Here is a 25,866-nt window from a genome sequence, read left to right as displayed (position 1 = left end):
TTTGGATATTTAGAGAACTACGGAGTTGATAATTTGACCGATCAGATACTAAAGAAGACGTAAATCTAAGGGACCTAGGAATATCACCATGAAGCTGAAGAAAAGTGAAAGACGCACAGGAAAGATTATAAAGTTTTTCAATATCAAGTAACGGTTTAGTTGCCGAATGACTTGCATCCTGGACAAGATTTATAGCTTCATCATAAGTGTTCAAAAGCGGTTTCAGAAAAGAAGGGAAAGTAGACATCCATATGACTGAACAATAGGAAACATAAGAATGAATTAAGCTATGAAATAGGATTCTTAAAATTGGCCCTGGAAAGATATGTTTTAGTTTTCTTAGAATACCGAGGTTTCTTCATACCTTCATTTTAATGAAATCAATATGGTGTTTAAAAGATAAATTTTCATCTAGGAGGATACCTAGGAAACGGACATGGCCATCCTTTGGTCTACTAATAAAGCCTTTGGATATATTAATTTCAGATAATTGAGGACAAGCCTGGGATATACGAGAAAAAACTAAAAAACTAGTTTTAGAAACATTTAAGACAAGAGAGTTAGCATCAAACCAAATTGAAACTCTCTCAAAGAGGTCCACTAACTTTGTACGAACCTCATCCTCTGTTCTCCCAGAAGTAATAAGGGTGGTATCATTGGCAAAAGTAACAAGAGAATACGAGGTATGCAAACTTTAGTTATGGATACGGGAGAATGTTGGAAGACATAGACGACAGCAATAAAGAGGATTTTTATTTGTAACTGCAAAAATTAGATCATTGATATAAATTAAAAATAGTGCCGGCCCTAAAGCTGACACTTGAGGGACCCCCTGGTCAACACTTGATGGTGATCGAAAAAGTGGATCAACAGAAATTATTCTACCATACATAAAGGTAATTATAGGGTAATTGACTGTTATTTGTTGTCTAGTGTGAAATCTCTTATTTATTTGACCACATGATGCACCTATGCACTGGATTTAGGGGTAATAAGCCTCGTAGCTATTCAGTACTATATAATCTTTGGGGAAATAATATCCCAGGGATTATTCAGGCATTGGAAAAGCCCAGAGAAAAGTAAAAATATTAGAAAAACAAGTAAAAAGTGATGGAAAAAAGGAAGACTAGTAAGAAAATAGGAAACATTTGCAAATAATTTAAGTTAAACTTTTCCGACGTGCATACTGTTATTGTAAGATTTCTTCCCTTATCCCTTCTCTCCTTCACAATTCCCAAAATACTGATTCTTGTATAAAATATATTCATGTACATGTGCTGGATTGTAGATGAGATTAATGTATAATTCAACCGCTAAGCTGACAAAAAAGATTTAATAAGCTAATAACTACATAACGACATACAAAAATTATCAAAAACCGTCACTTTTTGGTGAATTATTTTATTAAATTATTAGTAATGTAAAACCTGTAAAAAAAATTCAAATCTCTGGTTTCAGCAAGTTGAGATAAACATACCCAAATGATGGACCGTGACCAGGTGCTACCCCGTCTGATATATCAAGCTCATCATATGCCCAAGAAAACTTGTATTCAGTATCCTAGAAATAATTGTTCTTCTTAACCACATGACAAACTCTACATATGTTAATAAAGTAACTGTATTTGGTGCAAAACAAATCAAACTGAAAGAATAATCTTCTCAAAGTCCAACAAACAAATTTTACAGAAACATTAAAACACTGGTTGGATGAATTAAAAAAAAAAAATGTTGTAGAGAATTTGACAATAAAACAAGTACCAGTCTTAATAAGTAGACTAACGGTGACTGACGAACGAAAATTTTTATGTACAAAATATTGGTTACTTGAAGGATTCACGCCAACTGAAGACTTGAACCGAAGCTACTCCATTTCAGCAGCTCCCAAAATGTCTGACGAGACTTCAAAATACTGAAATGAATTTATTCTTATCTGCTTTGCCCCTCGAAATTTTACAAAAGTGTATTTTTTTATGTTATTGTTACTTAACTAGTTTCATGCTGCTTAACAAGGGAAATTTAAGTGAAGAAAAATTTCCTTGGCTAATATTCAATAGCACCGCTAAAATTCCATTTAATTTTTTTCAGTGAAAGTCAATACCTGGATCTGGCCTCTTTGGATCTAAAGTCGGACAAGTGGCCTGCTAATTTCTCTACCCAAGCAATTTAAAAGCATTGAGAATTGGATGCAGATTATCTATTTCTTTACTAAGTAAAGTAAGCAAGGTAATATATATATATATATATATATATATATATATATATATATATATATATATATATATATATATATATATATATATATATATATATATATATATATATATATATATATATATATATATATATATATATATATATATATATATATATATATATATATATATATATATATATATATATATATATATATATATATATATATATATATATATATATATATATATATATATATATATATATATATATATATATATATATATATATATATATATATATATATATATATAAAAAAAAAAAGCATGAAATAACATATGTAGAGGGTACTGAGGGTAAAATACTTGCCAAAGTCGTTAGGCTAGGATGGTGCATAGGCCTCCACTCCCTTTCTTCAACGTCAAAAACAATGTAAAGTTACAAGAAAGAAAATTTACTTTTAAAGATAGTACGCAAGGTTTAAGTAACTAAAGAAAAGAGAAAGGCAAAAATCAGCTCTTTTAGCAAAGTTTAAACTTTATGAGACGTGCACGCATTTCCAATTGATATTCAAGGAGCTTCTAGAGCTATTTGTATACCAAGGCTACTATTATAGCTTTTACATTATTTTATGGACTACCTAGGATACTTTATTTAGTAACCTTCTAGCCCAACTTGTGATGCCTTTAGATAAAACAAATTAGAAAATGGCTATTCGTTTTTATGTTAAAAACAGCACTTGCCCAAGTGCAGAATACTTTATTTTAGTAAGAATAAAGTATCTTATTTCAGGGTGGCGAATGCAGTCCACAAATCTCAGTCATTTTTCACAAAATAACCATCCGATCTCGCTACTTTTTACCACTGCGCTTGGGCAATGTGAAGACTTTAGAAACTGTACCAAACGTCCTAACATTGGAACCCACGGTCCCGAGAAGTTCTGTTGCTTATTTTTTTTTTTTTTTAGGAATATAAACGTAATTTTTCTTATTTTTCTCTTCAAATTATTTATAGTCTTCAATGGGAATTCAGGATTAAAAGATAATGAAGGATGGAATGATTTTGACTATTAAGAGCCGGATAATAACATGTATATTTACATGCAATGTAAATAAACATACTCTTTCTTTCTTTTCTCTTCAATTACTTCATGGTTTTTAGTTGGTATCAGGGTTCAGATAAAACAAAATCATGGATTTTCATAGATAGACAAATTTTGCCTATAGGTAGCCCCTCTTCCTCCAATGGAAAAAAAAGAAAAATGCCAAAATTCTGGGCTTTTCTATATTCAAAACATAATATATTTTACGATTTATATACATATATATATATATATATATATATATATATATATATATATATATATATATATATATATATATATATATATATATATATATATATATATATATATATATATATATATATATATATATATATATATATATATATATATATATATATATATATATATATATATATATATCCCCGGCACTCGGCACGTGGCAGGCTTGTATGTATAGATTCTCATTGTCACTTGTCTTCTAAACTCGGACAAATTGAGCCTTTTCTTGATGTCATGACGTCCAAATGAACCTTAAATTAGAAGTAGTGCCTATGTAAAGCTACCAGCCCCGGCACTCAGCACGTAGCAGGCTTGTATGTATAGATTCCCACTGTCACTTGTCTTCTAAACTCTGACAATTTGAGCCTTTTCTTGATGTCATGACATCCAAATGAACCTTAAATTAGAAGTAGTGCCTATGTAAAACTACGTTTTTTACTGGACCTCTAACTTTTGCCTCGGCTTGTCTTTTGACATTACGTTAGACATACTGCCGAACCTTTGTTTTTTTTTAATTCTTCAGGTGGTGGGACAAAAACTTCTTCTTTTGCCTTGGCTTGTCTTTTATCATTAGGAAAGACATATCGCCGAACCATGGTTTCTTTTAATTGCTCAGGTGGAGGGACAAAAAATTCTTTTCGATAAACAGCACGGTCATGTGAGAATTCCTCTCTATTAATTTCGTCTAATTTGGGATCATAATGACGTCGATACTTTGGTTTTACAGCATCCACTAGAGATGTGACTGAATTGTACTGCTTTGAAAAACCGAAGCGGAACTGGAATTTTCCATTTTTATTAATCATACAACTCGCATTTGGATTTAAATTCCCACACGGATTGTGAATCATCAACTTTAAGACTAATTCTCTTAAAAATGAATCGTTGGAATTTGGAATTTCAGCTGAAATAAAATCATCAATTTCAATGGGATTATGGATTCAATCCTGAGGACTCATGATCAATAGCAAATGCATATGTGTTAGTCCACGTTTTGAAATTAAATCGTATACACATATGCTGCCACATTTCCAAATATCCAATCCTTATCAATATCATTTATTATATCGTCAAATTTCAGTTTAGAAATTCGTGTAATGAGATCGGAACGATCTTGAGAGGAATGTTCTATAATAGAGTTATCATCAAGTTTAATACTTGCTGCTTCTTTAAATTCACGCCAATCAGGATTGCAATTCCCAGCTATAAAGAAATCTGGGGGTCAGAGGTGACGAACAATAGCCAAGGCGTCTTCAAAATGTTCAGCAAAGTAGCGTGCTGATCCGACGAGAGATGACAGTTGTACAACCTTTTCGCCTACGAATGTTTCCTTTTTCGAAGCTAAGTCTTTAAAAAGTCGTGTAACACCTACGTAGTTTTCACCCATAATAGTTTTCTGGTTAAACTTTATCCAATCAACACGATCACGCTCAACAGAGTATCAACGAGGTACTGTTGGAAAAGTCTTCCACCAAAATGCAAAGCATTAAAACCAATCCGACGCAGATCGGGTCTTACAGCATGGAAAGGATTTTCGCATGCTAAGGTCGAAAAACGATACGATTCCTTGCTAATTCAAGCCATGTTATTTGTGAACGACTTACATAGGGTGTTTTAAATAGCATACCCCTTGACTATCCTGAAGTTTCCGTTGAATAAACCATTGGATAGCTAAACAGCTCCACACGATGGTCGGTATTTTTTAAAATGACAAGATTTTTGCCACGTTGGTTTACAACCATTTCATCTGGTGGAAAAATAAATGTGACGAGTGTGACAACGTGATTGCAATACTGATGTATATAAAAAAAATGTCACTCACATAAATATTTTTTCCCGAAATTAAGGCTCTTAGCGAATCATCTGACCTATCTAAATCGTTTTTAGGCCAGAATCAGGATAACAATTTTCCCCAAAACAACGATTTCTAATAAGCTTCAAACTTTTGGTTTTCTTTTTTAAGGTTTTGGAATTGTTGTAATCTCTTGTCAAAATATATACAAATATTTTTGCAATTACCAGTTTTTTGTTATTTATGCAATTTAATGTCATCTCACAATGTAACTTTTAACAGATATTGGGTGTTTAAGCAAGTACAATTTATAGTAACGATATCTACTAAACTTCTCAACTCTTGATTTCTTTTTTAAGCTTTTTGAATTGTACTAATTTCTTGTTAAATTCCAAACAAATATTTTTCAATTACCAGTTTTTTGTTCTTTACACAAATTAGCGTACTGCACTCTGTTCAAAGATACTTGATTATTACAGTTTTTTTCCAAAATTAGGGTTTTTAATGAACTTTCCCAGACTTCTGACCTATCTAGATAGTTTTTATCCACTTTTAATTTTTTTGTAAATTTGTCTTTTACAAAGCAGGTGGCAAATAGAAACCTTCTTGTTAGTCTTCGTTCAGTTTCTGCAGGGTTAACATAAGCCCTGCCTCCAAAGTCTTTAGGTAATTATTTACTTATAACCATTGGCATTCCTTTATAATGGTTCCTTTTCAACATAGCTAAACAGTCCTTTATGTATCGTCAACACTTAATAATAAATGTTTTTACTGCAACTGTCCCACTAATTGGTAATTATATAGACTGGCACATTTAATTGAAGAGGTACATTAAATTATTCGTCGGACAATGTATTCAAAAAAACAATGAAGCTTAACTATTAAATAAAGTATTTCTTTTTTTTTACAAAATGGAAAAATTTGCAGTGGATTACACATCAGTAAAATATATGAGCCATATTTAATCGAAAAAATACCTCAATAACTGGACTATCATACAGGTCACCTGTGTCCAGTGCTCTGGAAACTCGAACAACTGTTTTACCATTACTTTCTTCTGCAAAACCTAGTACCCAGTCTTGGTGAACGTCAATTGGTCTCAGAGGTCTCTCTGGATGGGGTATGCTGGTGTTGACATGACGGTCCTACCAAAAATGAGATAAAATATTACAAGGGGCAATTTTTTTCAAAACCTATTCATCCCTGTTGTTTTAAAACCGTTTTCAATATTGACTATTACAAACTGGATAGAACAAATTTTGGTGGCAAATTGTAAAGACAAATGCTTGGACGTGATTTAATAATTCTGTTTCTAGACTAATAGCCCTTCCCCCCGTAAAATTTAGTTTTGGCAGTTCAAGAGGATAAAATATTATATTTAGTGCTTCTAGCAACAAATTTTAAATAATCCTAAATCAATTTCAAGGAAAATGAAAATATTGAAGAAAATGTTAATGATTTTTTGTCAGAAATGTCGGTACGGAACTACAGGGATGTTAAGTTCTCGGCCATCTATCGATTTAGAAGCAAGGCTAAAAGTCACAGGAAACAAAATTCTCGTGCGGCATCGGACCCTATTCTTCGATCTGTTCTAAATCTTCGACATAAGGATAATACGGTATGGCTTGTGTTGGTAATCTAAGAAATACGGGGAAAAGCGTCAGTATTGACTATCCATTCCAGCTGGCTAAATGTCGGAAAGAACTTTTGAGTCCGGCTTATAATTTAAGAAATTGTAAAGTTGCCTCCAATAAAGTGTTCATACCACAGGGGTTCATAAGGGGACTAGGTTATGGCTAGGATCTAAAAAGACTTCTTGTTCTAATTGGATCAAGGTTAAAGATGGATGCTACGACCTGCCTACCCTAATTTTCCCATCGGCCAATACTGATTTTGGTTCTGTCGCATGATTATTAGTGAGTGCTCGCTTCCGCTCAATATATTATATATTCAAAAAATGTGCTGTTCGTTAGTGTTATTTGTCTTTTTGTATTTTTCCCTTTTATTTGTCTTTCTTTACCCTCAGTATTTACACCTTCCTGTGCTATTTTACTGGTCATTTTTGTTTGTTTCAGAGCAAAATAATCAAGTTCGTGTCATAGCCTTTTTAATTCGGATTAAGGGGGAACGAAATAGAAACAATCCCGGCTATCTCTTCCATGTTAAATATTTTTAGCTTGTATGGCGACAACAGACGCATTAAGGCATCGATTTTGGTTTCTATCTGTTCCCCTGATCTAGCAATATAATCTGAGTTTGCTATTTTTTTTTAATATTTTTTACTTGGCTTTCTACATTAGACTTTTTCGTGCAAATTCCATTTCAACTTGTCTGAGGAAACGGTAAATACAAGTTTAATAAATTTAACACGGACTTGTAGAGGATTTTGAAAGGAACAACTTGACTTTTAAGTTTTTTTCCTAATTAATTCAAAAAAGAAATTTTCATCAGTTTATTTAAAAGTTGTTACTATCAGTTTATATTATTAACTCCTGAACTGTTGCATATTTAGTTTCAATAGGCGGGCATAATTACCGGTTTTCAGGTGATAAACGTTCAGGGTTTCAACTTGTATCAACTGATATCAAAGGTGAATGTTTTAACATATTATGCAAATAGGAATGCTCCGTCAAATTAGGTTGCGGTCAAAGATTCTGAAAGAAGAGAAAGGCAATTAAAGAAATTGGCCTTGTTAGTTCACAAAAGTAATTTGTGAAAGATGGTAAAGAAGCGTAATAAAAGAGGCACTGGCTTGGTTACTGTACAGAAGCACAGGGAAAAACTAAAGCAAATATACAAAAAGCTTGGAAGACCACGACTTCCAAAACATTTACTCGACTTGAACGAAACATCTCTTCAAGAAGAGCCTGCAGCAGAAATCCCAAGACTGAAAGTTATAACTGCGGGTCGCAATTTAGAATCGGATATTTAAAAAAATTCTCGCTGGATGGTTAATGTGCAATATTTTGTAAAGAGCTGCGAAGAATTGGTAATCAAACATATGTAAGTACCACTTGATGAATTTTGTAGTATGAACCTTTCAAAGACTTTAGACTTATAATAGGTTTGTGTGCTTTTAGGGGCTTAGATCCGAATTTTCATACTTCTCTTAGGAAGTTGTTCGGATGGATTAATAGATTCAGACCACAGTTTATATAATAAGCAGTATGATCATTCTCTATCTCACCCATTATAAAAACCCGGACCGGGGTGCGAGTGCTCCGGAGAACGTTTTTGCAGACATAAACAAAAGCGAAGTCAGATCTTTTCACGGGTAGACAAGTCAGATTTCTCTTGGACGCGAAACTTGGCTTCAACGTTGGAACACTAATTTTGAAGAAACTAATTTTAAATTAACCCCTTTGTTAAAATTTTACCCCTTTGTTCCCCTTTGTTCAAAAATTTTGCCCCTTTGTTAAAAAAAAAGAAATAATCAAATATTTAAACTACTAAAACTAAAATAATTACTTGCTAGTTTATTTCCCTTTATAGGTACGTCTCTCGATTTCCTGATTCTTAAATTTTACTTCGTAATATGCACGTGTGCGCAAAAAAATCTTATAAACTGTTCAAGGGGGAAGTCCTCGCAGCCGGTTTCCCAATTCAGGTCTTTGCACTCAAGCCATATTCGATTGATTATTCCGGGTTTCCAGCAAGAATTTCTATAATGTTTGAGGAAAATGGAGTCACAGTCTTGCAGAAACGAAACGAAACCTAGCGAAGGAGCTGTAAGGTTGGATAAATTCAGGCTTGACTGCTCGTAGGCCTTTTCTGCCATAAAAGAATAAACTTCGTCGAAAACTTCACTATCACCTTGAGTAAGCTTTGAAGCACACATCGGACACTTGTGCCAAGTCAGCAGCTTCTTAACACAAAAACCAACGATATATGTAAACGTGTAAGTTTCTAGGCTGTCAGATACTTCATTGAAGTCTTCATTCTCTTCTTCCAACAGAAGCTTATTGCTTTGGTGAGCCGTGGTAAGCCCAGTCAGCTTCACCTGGGGTATGTCACTGTTTTTCTGTGAAAGGAAGTCGACCAAAATATTTCCCTGGTCAAACGAATAATGCACTTCGTAACCATTTCTCAGTGATTGACGAAAACAGACTAATCCGCTAATGCAGAAATAAGTGGGAGGAGCTTTTTGTTCACACCGAGAACGAAGACCAGAAATGATCTGCGATAAGCTTACTGTCTATAAACTGTGATTCAGACTGATAAACAAACCAACACGGGCAACGGAGGAGAGGGCAATTGCACATTTTGTGTTTAAGTTTATTTAATGGTTTTCTTTCTTTTTTAATTCTATTTACCTAGAGACTTTCATATTAAAACACACTGAATGTGCCTTATGAAAAAGCATGTGACTTATGACCCTTCAATTTTTATCTCACTTTGTCCCTAGTAGAAAAAATGTTTAGAAATGTAGGATAAATCAAGGAAGATACAAATTTTTTGTCCAAAGGAGAAAGGCAGGGGATTGTAGCTCCCTAACAAATAGCGTAATGCCTAGGTATACAACTAAAAATCATTCAAATCTGTGCCGTAAATCTTAAAATATGGACTTTGACATATGACCTTCTATTTAGTCAATGGCAGATCCAGTGACGGACCTACTCTTGTACGGGCCCCTAACGTACTTAATAACGATTTATGGAATGTTTTTTTTTTTTTTTACTTTTGCTTTATATGTTTTTGTGCATAGTTTTACATAACATTTTACCGGGAGATGCATAAGACTCTATAATATTTTGATAAGAAAGTTTAAAAAAATAAGGGGGGAGGGGAGGCTATTGAAGCTTCAAAACTTATAACTCTTTAATATCTATCTCATTCAGTCCTAATAGGAAATTTCTTTTGGTAGTAAGGGGTAAATATTGAAAGTAAAAAATTATTTGTAGAAAAGAGGGGGGTATGGGATTGCAGCCTCTTAGCGAATAACGATTTATCTATGCATGCAACAATCATTTAGTATATTTTGTTGCGTAATTTAAAAAAAAACTAAACCTTGATTTATGACCTTCTGCTTAGTGATATTAACGATTTATTCCACATAGTTTTTTTTTTCTTTTGCCTTATATATTTTAATGTATTGTTTTATATAATATTTTACCGGAATATGCATAGCTTCACATAATATTTTGACGGGGAAGTAAAATTAATGCGTGTCTGTGGGGGAAGGGGGGGGGGGATGAAGCTACAAAAACTAGGTTTCTAGGCCATCATTTTCATTCTTATTATGAGAAGAAGTTCAGGTCGTCGACTTTTTGTCGTAAAGTTCAGCAGATAGTTCTAAAATAAGAGCAGCGAATTTAGTTTCTTCAATTCTAATGAAACGAAAATAAATTTAAAAGGGGTTTTATTTCTATTTTGTTTAATTGTAAATGTAAATGCAGAGAGGTCAAAGAAAATTTTTATGTGTAAGCCTATTTAATTTGGTAACTAAAAAGGAAATGCCGTAACAAGAAGTGAAGAAAGCGATGGTAGTATTTCATAGGTGTTGCTTAATTAGTTTTGTAGTGTCGTTTTTACACATTTTTTCTACTATTAAGGCCTTACACTTCGTTCAGTAGTAACAACAGAAACTCGAGTCTTATATAAGCAAGGCTGTATACAGGGAAGGGGTATATACCGGGTTTGAATCCCTTGCCCGCTCCAAAAATTGTAGCAAAAATGCGCAAAAAATTTTTTGGTATGTTTTTTAAAGTTTTTGATACCTCCCTTCTCCAAACAGAAATACTGGATACGTTCTTCCTTATAAGTAAAAATAAAATCTTATGAACATCTTTGCTCACAATTTCCGTCACCTAGTTTTGCCACATATGTTCTAATGCATAGCTTTTTTTTTTTTTTTTTTTTTACGGGGAGTTGAAAAGAAATACTGTATGACTGGTCGAAGATTCGTAAAGTAGGTTTATAGATACATTTTGATGGATTTTCTAGTGAACTTTTCTAGATCAAAGTGACAAAGAGCGCTGGAGGGTTGGAACCACCAATAATTCGTATGCCATTTTTTCTGACAGATTTCTCTCTTTTAATTTCATTCAAATGATAGCCTTTTCAACAAACATAGCTAAAAACTAACAGAGACGGGAAAATTAAAACAAAAAACATCTTTTCTGTCAGAATGTAAAAGACACACAAATAATATTACGTAGGAATAGCCCTGGAACTTATAACTCTTTCGATTTTTCATTAGGTCGCTAGTCAAAACAAGCTTGAAAGTGTATTAAATCTAGGTTAAATAAATCTTTTATTTATCGAACGTAGGGGGAGATGATATTGTATGACCTTAAAATAGAGTGTAGTTCATGTGAATATAAGGATTTTTAACTCAATTGATTTTGCAGGGCAAATATTAGACTTTAATTGTAGTTTTTTACTTATATGATCTTCGATGTGTTTATTGAATATTACTTATTATTTCCATAAAAATAAATAAACTATACAGAACTAAAAAGGAACAGATATGATTGTCTTCATATTGTCTTCAAAAAGGTTAAGAACTCTCACTTTCTGATCGAATGTCCACCCTCCGAAATTTCTGCGACCATGAGACAGAGGTGGGGATGAGGAAGGGGTAGTCCCCTTCCTATACAGAATAAATTTTGCTCATTTTGGGGTTTAATGCTACTCTTTACTTTCATAATAATAGCATAGACCAGAAATCAAAAGGGATTGAATATTAATATCATATTTTTGATGCCTTTTTTAAGGTTTTTTTGTAGCCCCCCCCCCGAAAAACTAACCCCCAACAAAGTCCTAGATATGGCCCTGGGAACTATATATCGATTTCTACCTCCACCCTCCCCACGTCTCTCCCCTAAAACCAGTTCTGTGTTTATCTGAAGGCTCAGTGAGAGCTGAGGATACTTTGGTTTTAAAATTCACCCTTCGAGAGATTTCCCTCCCTTGCTAGCTATAAAACAATCAGAAAACCCCAGTGTAGTGATTTAAAGCCCTTATGTGCAAATGCTTGGTATTGTAAAACAACAAAGAATTTACCAAAGACGGTGAAATTTGTGTTGAAATTTGAAATTGGACCTTAAAAATAATTTGGCTAGTTAGGGATGGAGGGACATGCCTCAAAGGATGTTTTCTGATGCCAAAAGATCCCAACTCTCATTGAGCCTTCAGCATAGGCGTAGGGAGGGGGGGGGTCAGATGCCCCCCTAGACCTTCAAATTTACATTAGATATGGCTGAAAAAGCAGATCGTTTGGAAAAAACAGTTGATAAAACTCCATCACACTATCGACTAGTGTGATGGCGACTAGTCTAGGGGGGCGACTAGCCCCCCTAGACAATATCTGCCCCCCCCCCTAGACAATATGCTGCCTACGCCCATGGCCTTCAGATAAATACAGAATTAGTTCTAAGAACGAGACAAGGGGAGGGTGGGGGTAGAGATTGATGTATAATCCCCTGGGCCGTATTCAGGACTTTTGTTTGGGTATTATTAATTTTTTTTTTTGGGGGGGGGTAGGGGGCGGGGTTAGCCCCCTCCCCCCCTCTCGAAAAAAAACTTTCACATCAAAAATGTGAAACTGATATTAAATCTTTCTTGATTTCTGGGGATACCTCCGTCTACGCTGCTATTATGAAAGTAAAGAGTAATATCAAACCCCGAAATGAGCAGAATTTCTTCCTTACAGGAAGGGGACTGCCCCTTCATCATCCCCACCTCCGCCTCATGGTCGTAGAAACATTGGAGGATGCTCATTTGATCAGAAATTGAGATTTCTAGTCTTTTTACAAGTCGAAAGTAATTGGAAACCAACCAGAAGCGGGAGGGGGGTAATTTCCTTTATTTTTTTCCGGGGGATCTTCCTCGCCCTTAGTATAAAAGTGGGTGAACAAAATAGCTAGGTACCACTCAAAAACGGGTACGGAAATTTACCGCAGGACAGGGTAATGTATCGTGGGAGGCAGAGACTGCGATAACAACAGAAATAGGGGAATGATAGGTACTCGTGGAGGGAAACAATGATTCTAAATCATAATCATTCGTAAAACGTGTTTTCCGTTGAATGTAAATATTTACACAAACTTTTCCCATAGCTTACTTGGTTTGGATGATTATCAGCTATAGAATGCTTGGGCACTTCCAATTTACAGGAGCTTGTACCGATGATTTGTTTTTTTATTGTTGGTGTCAAGACTTCAATCTTATTTCAAACATGATGTTCGAACGCTTCATACTGATATTCCAGTGAAATTACAAAAGGATACGAAAGCTAGAAGCACTAACATAACACAAGAGGAAAAACAGAACTGTCAAAAAAACGACCGCTCAGCCTGAAACGGAAAAAATCGACTGGTCAATTAAAGGTATGGACAAAAATAGGCAAAAAAAGAAACGGGGTCTAGAAATATCAACAAAGAAGTTGTAGTTGCTGCTATAAACGCCAGCATGACTCATGCCCAGATTCAAGAACTTTTTTCTACAATTGGAATTAACTGCCCATCGCAAAAAACATTTACCAAGTACGAAAACATTATCGGGTAGTCCATAGAGAAAATCCTTCACGATTATTTGCTAGAAAACGGTAAAATAGAGAGCCGAATGGCATTGAAGGCTGATGGAAAGATTGACTCCAACAGAATAGTCGATACGTGTGTTATAGTTGATGGCAGTTGGTGCACACGAAGTTAGTGGTAATAGATACACTGCATTATCTGGTTGTGGTATTGTATTTGTGTTCTATTCAAAAACACCCCTTCGTGTAGGAAATATAAACAAGTGTTGCTGTGTATGTATGGCAAATCGACAGCAAGAATCTACTTTAGTTCCTGAATAGATGTTTTATGAATTGGAGTGGTTCTAGCACCGTGATGGAATCAGATATACTGTTAGAGGCCTTTTGTGTTGCACCAGCTATGAATAAACTAAAATGTACAAAGTTTATAGCCGATGGTGATTCAAGCACCCATTCAGAAATTATTACAAAGGTTTCATATGGTAGGATACTGGAAAAAATATAATGCGCCAATCGTGCTTGTAAGTGTTTGAAAAAGAGGCTTTATAACAAATGCAAAGAAAGTGCAGAATGTAGGAAATTTCTCAGCGGTCCAGTAATAAAGAAATTGTGCGATTTTGCAAGAAAAGCAATTTTGCGAACCACTACGCATACCATGTCGTCAAAAGATCTGACTAGAGAGTTAAACGCAATTCCTTTACATTTTATTCGTGGGGACCACAGACAGTGTCCATCTTGTTGTCAGTTATCCGGAAAATTCGTGGAACTGGAAACTGAAAAAATCCCAAGCAGTGCGTTCATTAGCCATATATATGAAGCGTTTGACACCCTCATTTGACGAGCTCGCTTACTGATCGGAAACGGCACAAGTAATTTGGCGGGGTATTTTATGTTCATTGTTGCTAGGTTTATAGGCGGAAAAAATATAATGGTAAGCAAAAGGGGACTTTATAACACCCGTGTTACTGCTGCAGGAATATGGTATGCAAATGGGCATTTAGGTCACCAAGAAATTTTTAGGAAAGGCATAGGAGCAACCCCAACTCGTGAATTGAAAAAACTTACACGTGAAAGAATCATGGCTAGCTTAAGGAAAAAAATGTAACGGCAAAAAGTGCCTATTTGGCAGTGTTTCAGGAAAGATTGCTAGCCGAGGAGATAAAAACTATGGTCCCAACGCAATTGCTCCAGATCTTGACGCAGAATCTTTTGAAAATGCAAAAGTGGCTGTTTTGCAGCGCTTACAGTGTTCAGAGTCAGAGATTTGCCAGATTGAATTAGCCACACGTCTTCAGGGACTCTGTATCGATAATAATTGGCAGCTGCAGAGAAGAAATAGAATTACTTCTTCAGTAGCAGAGCTTATTTGCAAGCGGCGTGTTAAGACAGTAGCTCCAGTAGTGAAACAACTTCTGTATCCTAAACAATACAGAATTAAAGCAATGGCATACGGTCTTATCCATGAACCGAAGGCAAAGTCGTCTTTTGAAATAAAGTTTCACTGCAAAATTAGTCCTGCTGGCTTATATATTCACAAAAGTTTTACACTTTTGGCTGCTAGTCCTGGATGAAAAAGCCATAATAGAGGTTAAATGTCCCATAACAGCCAAAGAGCTTTGTATCACTGAATGGTTGGAATCACGAAAGTCCTCTTGTATTGAAATCCTTGACAGCAGTGAAACGAGACTAAAGAGAAACCACAATTATTATTACCAGATTCAGATGCAACTTGAGTGCTCAGACACCGAAATTGCATATTTTGTGTTATATTTTGGTAAAGGTTCAATATATACGGAGCGATTAGTTCGTGACAGGGAGTTTTGGTCACAGAAAATGCAACCAAAGCTAGAAAGATTCTTCTTTGAAGCACTTCTCCAGAAATAGTTGATGGTAGAGTTCCAAGAAGCATGGAAATTCGGGAACCATTTCATTGAAGCAATTAACTTAGTTTCGTATAGATAAATGATTTTTCGTTCAATGAATTCAGCTTGAATCAATTTTTACTATCATATAAAGCATCTTTACTATCAGCTTGAATTAATATTTACAATCATATGATAGCATCATTAACCATCATATAAAAAAAATTTAATAGCCGTACCTCCACAATTCTTACTGTTTGACCATTATAATTCGTTTAACTTAGGTTTCAACATAAGTGAGGAAGCAGCTGTTTTGCATTTTTTTTTTATTGTTTTATTAAGATTATTGTTACAAGATATTCTTATTTACAAAAATTAGTTCCTTATCCTTTCTTTTTTTAGTATTTGTCATGTTCATTTTTATTTTGCAGAATTTGGAAGATTTTTAAAATCAAGAAATTGATTCTATATTTGGACTTTCACGCTATAATTGGGATATTAGGGGCACAGTAGTTGTCTTGGACAGCAGTTTTTGCTGTTTTGGATGGAAAAGGGATGCATCTGAAGAAATATACTCTGTCTGGCCTTTCCAGTAATTTATTTCACCTCTTTGTAGGTTTTTTTAAACAATGCTTTACACTGTAGTTCAGTACACATTTTCTAATGATTAATATAACTATTAAAAGGGAATATCGTGGGCATATACATTTTAGGGGTCTATCTTTCACACATATACAGGGCTCCTGAATAGGGGAGAGGGTACAAGGAAGTCATGTACAAGATCAGGAGACGTTGACAGTAGCAGTAGAGGAGTTGTTATTCGTAATAGTAATAACAGTAGTAGCAACAGCACTAGTAGTATCAGCAGAAGAAGCAGTTGCAGCATGTACATAGTGCTCTTGAGTAAGTCAAACCTCCCCCTCAACATATCCCATAAATTTTCAATTAAATACACGACATCGGTCTTGTGATATTACTGATAGGCTCCTTTGACAGCTTCCATGCAAATAGTGTGTTTTGATTTAGTTCAATCTTTTTTATCAATATTCCCTGAAACTTTCACCATAATACCTTTATGCCACCATAATACCGTAATAGCCAGATTAGTAGCAGTAGGAGTATTAGTAGGAGTAGCGACAGTAGGAGTGGTAGTACACTCTAAAAAATAAATTTGATTTCCAACTAATTTTTCGCTGGAATTTAAACAGGTCAATTTTTTCGTTTAAATTTTGATTTGTGTTTTGGGTCCATCAAATTTTTGAAATTACTAAGATTTATGTATTTTTCAGCAGAAAAAATGTAATTCCCAACGAAAATAGGCTTTATTAATCCATATTGTTTGGATTTGTAGTAGATTGCTTCTATTGACTTCTGAGAGTCCTATGTACCAAACAGGTTTTTTCTAGTAGTCCTATTCTGCAAGTCATCACACTCTTTGCCAAGAGGAATGACGCAATTTCAAAAGTTCAGTCTACGGGTCATTACACTCTTTGCCAAGAGGAACGAGTATAACTTGATTGGTGATTAGGATTTGAATATAAGGAATAGTTTTCACAACAAATCATATTAGTAAGAGACTTGGATTCAAAGATAATAGTTTTTTTTTATTTGAGAGGATATTAGTGGAGAAAAAAAAAATTAGTGGTGCATTTACATTATTGGAGATTAATGATGGAACCGACAGCAGCAGCAGCAACGATATACGAGTACCCAATGTGGCTGTGGAAATAACTGCTGGCTGTAGACTATGTCTTGAATGGGACATTATGTATGCGAGATATGCGATATCATTAAGAAAATTTAAGTAGGAGGAGCAACTGTGTTTTGCTGGAAAAGTAAATATTCTCCATATAAATAAACTTCGGTCAGCATTAGATGTTCTATCGAAATATATTGATGAGAACAAAATGCATCAGTGAATATTATTATTGTAATTATGTTCAATAAAACTGTTTCTAAATCAATGGTATTTTTTCTTTTTTTTTTTCTATAGTAGACTAGCGTATATTTTGAGTACAAAAAGAGATTCTGATTAGTCTGAAGTTGGTTGTGAGAGAGTTAGGACTCTAAAAAATGGATAGATTCGAGAAAGATCGAATCATGAGGAATCTAATTCTTATGGAAAAACATTTGATTCTAGATGATGATTTTCTAGAGTTGTCTATTCAAATGAAGATATTTTCTCGGGGTATGCTTGTCGATATAATGAAAACTGCTTCTCCATCATTAGAATATTGTACGAAGCTTCTACATCGTGGTCCAAATGCATTTACACAATTTATTGATATATTGATCACGACACAGCAAAATGATATTGTAGATATTATTTTAAAAATTATTTTTTAGAAATTTAGGACTTTTTTTCTTAAGAAAGATGGTACTAAATGATGATTTACTCCTCTCTCTCTCTATCTCGGGCAATTTTTTGATGTTGCTAGCTCAGTTTCATTGTGGCAGTGAGAGTGTCAACACATGACAAAATGTTTCATACATGTCCACTATGTATGTACTCACTGGGCAGTTGGTCATCATGTGAGAATTGCACAATGATTGAGGAGTATGATGAAAAGTGTAGATTATGCAACCCGAGTAAATTGCATAGAGGATATGCTGTACAAATTAAAGGTTGTAATTCCTGTCTTGAAGAGGTGTGTGACTCTCATCCTAGAGGCCACCTATGCTCCAATTGTCATTATGAAAAATGTAAGCAGTGGGAGAGTACATATCCCGGTCTGATTGGAAAGAATCCTAACCGGGATTTTAGTTTATTGCTACGAGATTGGTATCGTCGTGGTTTTAGATTGTTCTGGGAGGAGGAACCAGGTCAACGATTCAACTGTTGGAACAACAAGAGACTATGGTTTCTACGTCATTGTTGTGAATACAATGGGTGTTTTGATTATAAGCCCACTGATTTTTATTTGGCAGTGACAGAATGTGATTCGACACTTGAGGACACTGTTTGTGAAATTGCTTCAAATACGCAAATTGAAACATGTGAATTCTATAGAATGACTGCGAATAGTATCATTGACTATACAAAGAGGTATGACAAGAGTGAAGTCACACTCTACTGTAGAAAAAGTGACCCTGACATTGCAGTACATCAGGATCAGTACACCTTGACGTCAAATAATCTAAAGGCAAGTGTCTTCTTCTAAAAATAAATCTTTGCTTATTAAATCTAAAAGATTAGAAAAGTCGTTTTATCATGTATATAATTTTTTTTTTTTTATTAATAAACAATTTCACATACATCTTTGGAATATTTTATTCTTAGGGCACTAAAATCAATATTAAATACACTTGTAAGTATATTCTCCAATAGAAAGTCGTTCAATTGAGGTAAGTCAACGTAGATGTTGAGAAACTGCTTGTAGGTGTAGCCAAGACATCTGAACATGAAAAAGAGTAGTGCATGAAAGCCACATGTCTTAGTCGCTAAATACTTTACTCTTTGTTGATTTTGAATAATGGTTTTCCCACTGCTTTCAATAAAGTTGCTGATGTATGGAATGTAGAATATATACGATAGGCCAAGAGGATCAAAAAATTCAATATTCTTCGCTGTTTGAAAGATGCATAGCCAATGGCCAGTCTTCAAAGTCGATGGACTGCTATTAACAATGATTAGAGTATTGTTAACACTTGGAATTTTTTCAATGAAGTCCGAGGGTATGCAATAGGACTTGTATTTGGACATGTATGGATCCATACTAAATAAATTGATTATTTGATTTGTGTTCATGGTGAAATGTCTAGTATAACACTGCAGTCGGGTGTGATTTACCAATAGGTTTCAAATTGACTCAGTGATATTAGCGTGATACTCTCAGTCAGAGCATCTGCAAATGTACACTCTACACGTACAGTCCCAGTTCGTACTATGGTCATATCCTGTGTGCCTGACAAGTCCAAAACAATAACCACATGATTTTTTGAAAACATTGATTCGGTTATTCCATTTTCAAATAGTTGAGAGTCATGATCTAGGGATTGCATGTTCAACTCGTACAGAGTTCTATAGGATTCTTTGTCAAATGATAGAGTGTACAGTGGAATACCATTCACTTTACACACAAGACTAGATAGACCGAAAAAATTAAAATCATGGGGGGATTCAGTCCAGGATCCAACGGCACTCCCACTCTTCACAAGGGCCAAAGCCAATTTTGAAGGGATTTCTCCATTGATAAAAGATGAATCGCTATAGCTACGAGAACCAGTGGCACTGTGACGTTGATTGGTGATTGTATGGGAGACAAGAAGTTTAATGTTGTTACCATTGGCTCTTAGCTTTTCCACTGCCAATGCAACAGAGCTCATAACTTGTTGTTTTCGGACATGGAGAATTGCCGATGTGATAATAACATTTGCATCGGGTGCTGCAGGAAGTGTTTTTCTCAAAATGAAATTCGATGGTGCCATCTGTAACTTTATGTCAATTTTGACATTGGGGGGTAGCCATTGGGATATATTGAATATCTCATGATTTAATTTTCAAACTAGATGATACTCCTGGGTTACTGCAGTAGTCAACTCACCGTCAGTATCAACACCTGTTAGATATTCATAGCACAATGATTGTCCTCTCATCTCCTTGTACTCCTTCGTCGTCATCTTCATAAATTTTATGTAGCTTGCATTTTTGGATATATTATTGCTAGTGATTAACAAAGTAACATTAATAAATACATTAATTTGTTCGAATAGGTTATGCAGAATACAGTTTTTATAGGAGAGACCATCACCATCATTAGGGGTTGTATGATCTGACTTGTTCTTCTCCGCGACATTTAAATTAATAAAGGTTGACGACAAGTAAATGAAATAGTCTTCATTGGAAAATATTTGAAAGTGTCTATTTTCCGAGAGGGGTGATGGGGGGTGAAATTGTTCATAGTAGCCATACTTGACACTGACATCAACATTTTCAGCATTGAATAGATTCAATGAGGAACTGATTGATGGATATGATTCCTTGTGAGGGAGATAAGTCATCTTAAGAGAAGAAATCCTTCTTTGATCTAACACTCTTCTTCTTTTTCTTCTTCTGCTGCTTATTGGTCTTTGTTGTTTTATTTCTCAAAGTCCTTGTTGATGTCCTTTGCTTCCTGTCTGGGCGGAGACTGATGAGTGAATGACGCAAACGCATCCTTTTCAATCCCTCTCCATTTTGTCGAGATTTTAATTGTTCACCAACAGCTCTTGCTGAAGATCTAATATTGTCCTTAACACTCTCCTTGAAATTCTTGCCCGACCCCCAGTCCTGTAGTGTGGAGGCAGCAAAATTTGATGCAGCAGGTACAAGATATTTTCTGGCAAGGGGTAGTGCAGAACGAAATAGCCTAGCAAATCAGCTACCAAGACCATAGCCAGACATTGTAGTACGCCCCTTGTAGTAGTCCAATCCATTGCCTATTTGACGTGGACTCAAAGCACCAAGATAACAATCGATATCGGGACAGACAAATGGAATTCTTCTATTGTTCATTTTTTAGGTTATTGTACCGTCGTTGACAATGGGTCGAAAATGACATGTAATAACTGCTAAGCCTTTTTTTATTGCTAGAGGATCACCCAATTCACTTCTTAGTGTTAACTGACAGAGTTCCAAATATGAAGTGTTTAAAGGAACATACTGAAGATGCATTATATTATAGTGATGAACAAGTTCATGAGTTGTTTTTCGTTCAATAACAAGTATGAGGGGGACATTTGAATTAACGACACTCGACGTTTTCACAAAGGATGCATAGAGAAATATGCAAGAGTCCGAGGCAAAACCAGGTGGATAATCAGCAAAAAAAACTTGATCCATCCCGTAAACAGCGCCAGCATTTTTCCCATGGATCATATTCTGTTTAAAGCCAAGAACATCTCTCAGATTGTCATTGAGAATAATTGTTTCAGTGTCAACAGGTGAGCTAATGTAAATCCTTTCATGTTCCAATGAATAATTAAAATGGAATGTACCATTCCGACGATATGAGATTTTTCTATTGAGTGTACGACACAAATCCCCCATATTATCATATTCAATATATTTCAATTCGACATGTGGATAGTCACTAGATTTAAGTGCTTCAACCCATTCATAGTCGGCATAGCCCAACCAATTCATAGTCCAATCGAATGGTATAACTTTTATATCATACACGAGATCCTTTCTCAGGATGTCGTAGGTATTTTTGAGGATACAGTCGACAAGGGCCACTTCATATGCACCGTCAAATTTGATGGAGGGTGAGAGTTTTGTCCAAAAATCACTTGTCGTATTCAAGTCATTGTAGAGAGGATCGGAAACGATGGACATGAAAGTTACATAGAAATCATTGGGCATTGTCAATATCTTCAACACCAATCCAAGAATCAAAATCAGAGTTGTATCCTAGCCAGCGAACAAGTAACTGTTTCTTACCCCCGCGAGTACGTGTCTTTAATATTTTTTCAATTTGATAGATTTCACTATCATTTTTAACTTTTTGTAGTTCATAGTCATAAGAACCACCGATGGTCACCTCACGTTTGGTATCACGCAGGTAATCAGTTATGGGTTTAGTGTCTAGGATTTTTGCCACCTTAAAAAGTTCTGTGGACCACAAGTAATTCCCCTTTTCAAAAACATTAGTTGTTCTATTAATTCGAACAGTATCACCAACATTGAATCTAGTTTTCTTCTTCTTCTTGACCGTTGACTCATTGGAATATTCTTTAAGAAAGGTGTCAATTGTATTATGATCCGAATGATGAACGTCCGTTGGTGTAGAGTTGGACAATGAGCGATGAGATCGTTGATTATAAATCAACATGATTTTATCAAGATCATGAATAAAAGCCGATGTATTTTTCAATGTACAATATCTTGAAATTAAAAGTCGAATAGTTCTTATCAATCGTACGGCCATTGCAGCTTTTATAGGACTGTGACTATGATAGATCATTGTACTATATTTCTCTAGTACTTTCGCAACATGGGGATTAACAAATTCACTACCGCGATCCGTTTGAATTTTTTTATACGAATCCTTTTAGAGAATGGCCTGAGCAACTTCAACACCTCTCTTTGATCGCAATGGAATTGCATATGCATAGCGACTATAAACACTGATTGCAAGTAGAATGTACTTGTACGGTGTATTGTGACGTCTTTGAAGCTCATCTAGAGTCAGGAGATATGCTTGCATTATATCCAGTGGGTAAAAGGCTTTAGTTTTTAGATATTGATTGGCACGAAGTCTATGAGTTCTACGCAGAGTGTAACGTGGTTCATTTTGTATATAGTCTTTACTATTTGAGCGTTAACACCTTTTACTCTTGAAAGAGGAGCGGGTGGACTGCCGATCCCCACCTTGCCAATGTTGTCATGAGCATCTGTCAGAATGTTAACCATTACGAATTTAACCACGGTATGGACTGCCCACGCCCATGGTGGAGAATGGCTGCTGCTGCTGCTGGAGATTGAGATATTGAAGTGATACGCCTTCACTTTTGTCTATCTCTAGGAAGTGTTCTCTTAATGTAAAACATTAATTTAAAATCTTCTTCTGCGTCAACCTCATATTTTAGTTATGATGATGATGATGATGCAGGTTCATTTAATTTTTATAGAATTTGTCTATTTAAAATATTAATTTTTTTGAAGTTTATTGTATTTTTAAATATTTATATATTATTGTAAAATTATAATATTACTGTACTATTTTTAAAAATTTCATAAATTAAATCAATTATATTATAGCTATTGCCTTGAATAATAATCCCTTCTCCATTGCTCTCAACTTGAATTTGACCACTTTCCAAGAGATAGGTTAGGAGTCGTTTAAGATGTTCACGATTAGATTTGGGGCTCTTTATTCACATTTTCAATAAACATTAATCCAAGTCCTCCTTCTTTAAGGGCGTCCCAGCAGCAGCAGCAGGTGATTCTTGAGAAGATTATTCTTTTTTAAGGTCAACAGCAGTAGCAGTGTACTGTGATCGATAGTGGGTGCCATCTCGGCGACGTGCATCTTGAATTAAAATCAGTTTTTTATCATCATCAATAGTTTCATTGTCGAGATATTTACTCAGATTGTTCTCAAAGTGTTCGACGGCTGAGAGAGCGAGTTCTATTGGAGTCAATTTATAGTGTTTTGCCATTCTCTAGAGAAAACTGTTTTTACAAGTCCTGCAATTATTGGCAGTAAAAGTGTGAAAAAGCTACCGCCCGCCTGAAGAAGTCGTTTCCTTTTAAAATTCTTTCCTTTATTTTTAGAGGCCAATGTACGTACAATGGAACGATGTTGCTTTGCCTGTTGCTTAACTACTTCTTGCAGTTGAACATTACCCTCGGTCAAATTTAAAAAAAGTTAATATATTAGATTAATGAAATCATTGTCAATACCATGTTTGAGTATTGCTTTTCTAAGCTGAGGTTTTGAAGTGCTTAGAACTGAAAACAAATGTCTATTTTCATGTAGTTTCTTAAGTGTCATGATAGCGACTAATAGGTCTTTTTAGTGTTCACCGGGAGATATTCTGTAATTTCATTGTCGAAAATATCTGTGACTACACGCAGATCCTCGGGTGTATTTTGATTAAGATCCAACAGGATATAACCATGAGGTTTATTAGTTGCCTGATTGTATGCCGAGAGTAGAAATTTAGGGGCACCTGGATAGATTTGTTTATTGAGGGTTACTAGCGAGCTAGAATCACGAACAACTCTGTAGATGATATAGTAGGTACAGTTCAAAGCAAGTGTTCGCATACATTTGCTCTGATGAAAGAGATTGTGTAGAACCAGAGTAACGGAAATCTGTTCATGATGAGAGCGAACAGTGAACAATTGCAACATTTGCTGAGACCATTGTTCAATGGATTCAGCCAGATCGTCAATGATCAGCCAAGAGTTTGGTTCAATAATGTTGAAAACATCAAGTCCCCGTATGAACTGTATCTGCACCGATCCCATGGCACCAGCCATTGTCTTTATATGAGTGTATGACTACTAATAAAGACTGTAGCAATAGCAGATTTTTTTCGGTATTTCCTCAAACATTTTATAACGAATTTTTATTATTTTAGTTAAAATCGTTGTTTTGATCGACATTTAGTACCCACACATACATGATCTGAATAGTCTTTTAAATTGATTCATGTTCCTTTCAGCAGTTCACCTGGAGAACAACTAACTGAAGACCCCAATTGTCTAATGACTAAATAATTTTTTTTTCCCTACTACTCTGTTCTTCCAGAAGAAAAAGACAAAAGACAAAGAATCATATTTTTTTTCTTTTATTATATTCAGATAAAAAAGTAAAAATACATTGAAAAAATAAACTTTTTTTTTAAATTTATTAATAAAAAAAAAATAAAAAAACAAAGAAAAAATTTACATAGGTACACACAGATAAAAAACAATTTTTTTTTTACAGAGAAAAAAAAAACATTAAATTAGAGAGATAGAACTTGAAAAAATAAATTTTTTTTTTTTTTTAATTTATTTATAATAATAAAATACAACAACAACAACATTTACATGGAATGTACACAGAGAGAAAAAACATTTTTTTTTTTTTACAGAGAAAATAAAACATTAAATTTGAGATGACAATTGAAAAAAACTGCTCCAAGTCCAAAAAAAAAAAGATAACTTTGGTGACGGTGCGCCTCCCGCGCTGGCGGCAGCCGCCCCCCCCCCGGGCCGCGAGGCCCCCCCCCCCAAGGTTTTTAGGAAATTAGTTACAGGACTTTATTTAAAACGAGACTTTCCCGGTGGGCAATACATTCGATCCGGTCTGAAGTTAAATAGTGACCAAGGGGGAGGGTGGTCACACCATCTTGACAAACATAGACCTTGTCGGACATGGTACTCATGGCTATTTTTTCTACATTTACAGTATAGTTCTTGTACTTCAACGAACGAATTGCCAACAATTTGACTCGTGGAATTGTATTTTCAGTAATACAATTCCTATAAATGTCCATATTGAAATTCTTGTCCACATAGCGCGTGGGTACTCCTTTGCAACGTTTCTTGATTTCCTCGTCGTATGTCTGTATAAAGTACGCCTTCGGACCTACAAACATACCACGGGAAATCAAGTCGCTACCCGTTTCAGATTTTAAAAATAAAAGTTGATTGGGCGCTCGACGTTTTACGAGCTCAGGGTAAAGATCACCTCTGCACTTGGGGGAGAAAAGTCTTT

The 25,866-nt window shown here is 35.0% G+C and overlaps 1 protein-coding gene across 1 annotated transcript in view; it reads right to left on the bottom strand.

Annotated features, from left to right (window-relative positions):
- Positions 1–890: 890 nt before the first annotated feature.
- Positions 891–25,866, bottom strand: part of LOC148953182 (DBH-like monooxygenase protein 2) — a 65,313-nt gene continuing 40,337 nt past the window's right edge. The window contains exons 3-4 of the mRNA XM_089087563.1: positions 6,310–6,477; positions 891–1,560 (exon numbers count right to left, since the gene is read on the bottom strand). Of these exons, the coding sequence (XP_088943689.1) occupies positions 1,441–1,560; positions 6,310–6,477 (288 nt within the window). The 3' untranslated portion in view covers positions 891–1,440. The remainder of the gene's footprint in view (positions 1,561–6,309; positions 6,478–25,866) is intronic.

The sequence above is a fragment of the Artemia sp. Qi Xiang Cuo genome, chromosome 4, assembly GCF_049724085.1.
Source record: "Artemia sp. Qi Xiang Cuo chromosome 4, ASM4972408v1, whole genome shotgun sequence".
Classification (NCBI taxonomy): Eukaryota; Metazoa; Arthropoda; class Branchiopoda; order Anostraca; family Artemiidae; genus Artemia; species Artemia sp. Qi Xiang Cuo.
This window is presented reverse-complemented; position numbering and strand designations above follow the sequence as displayed.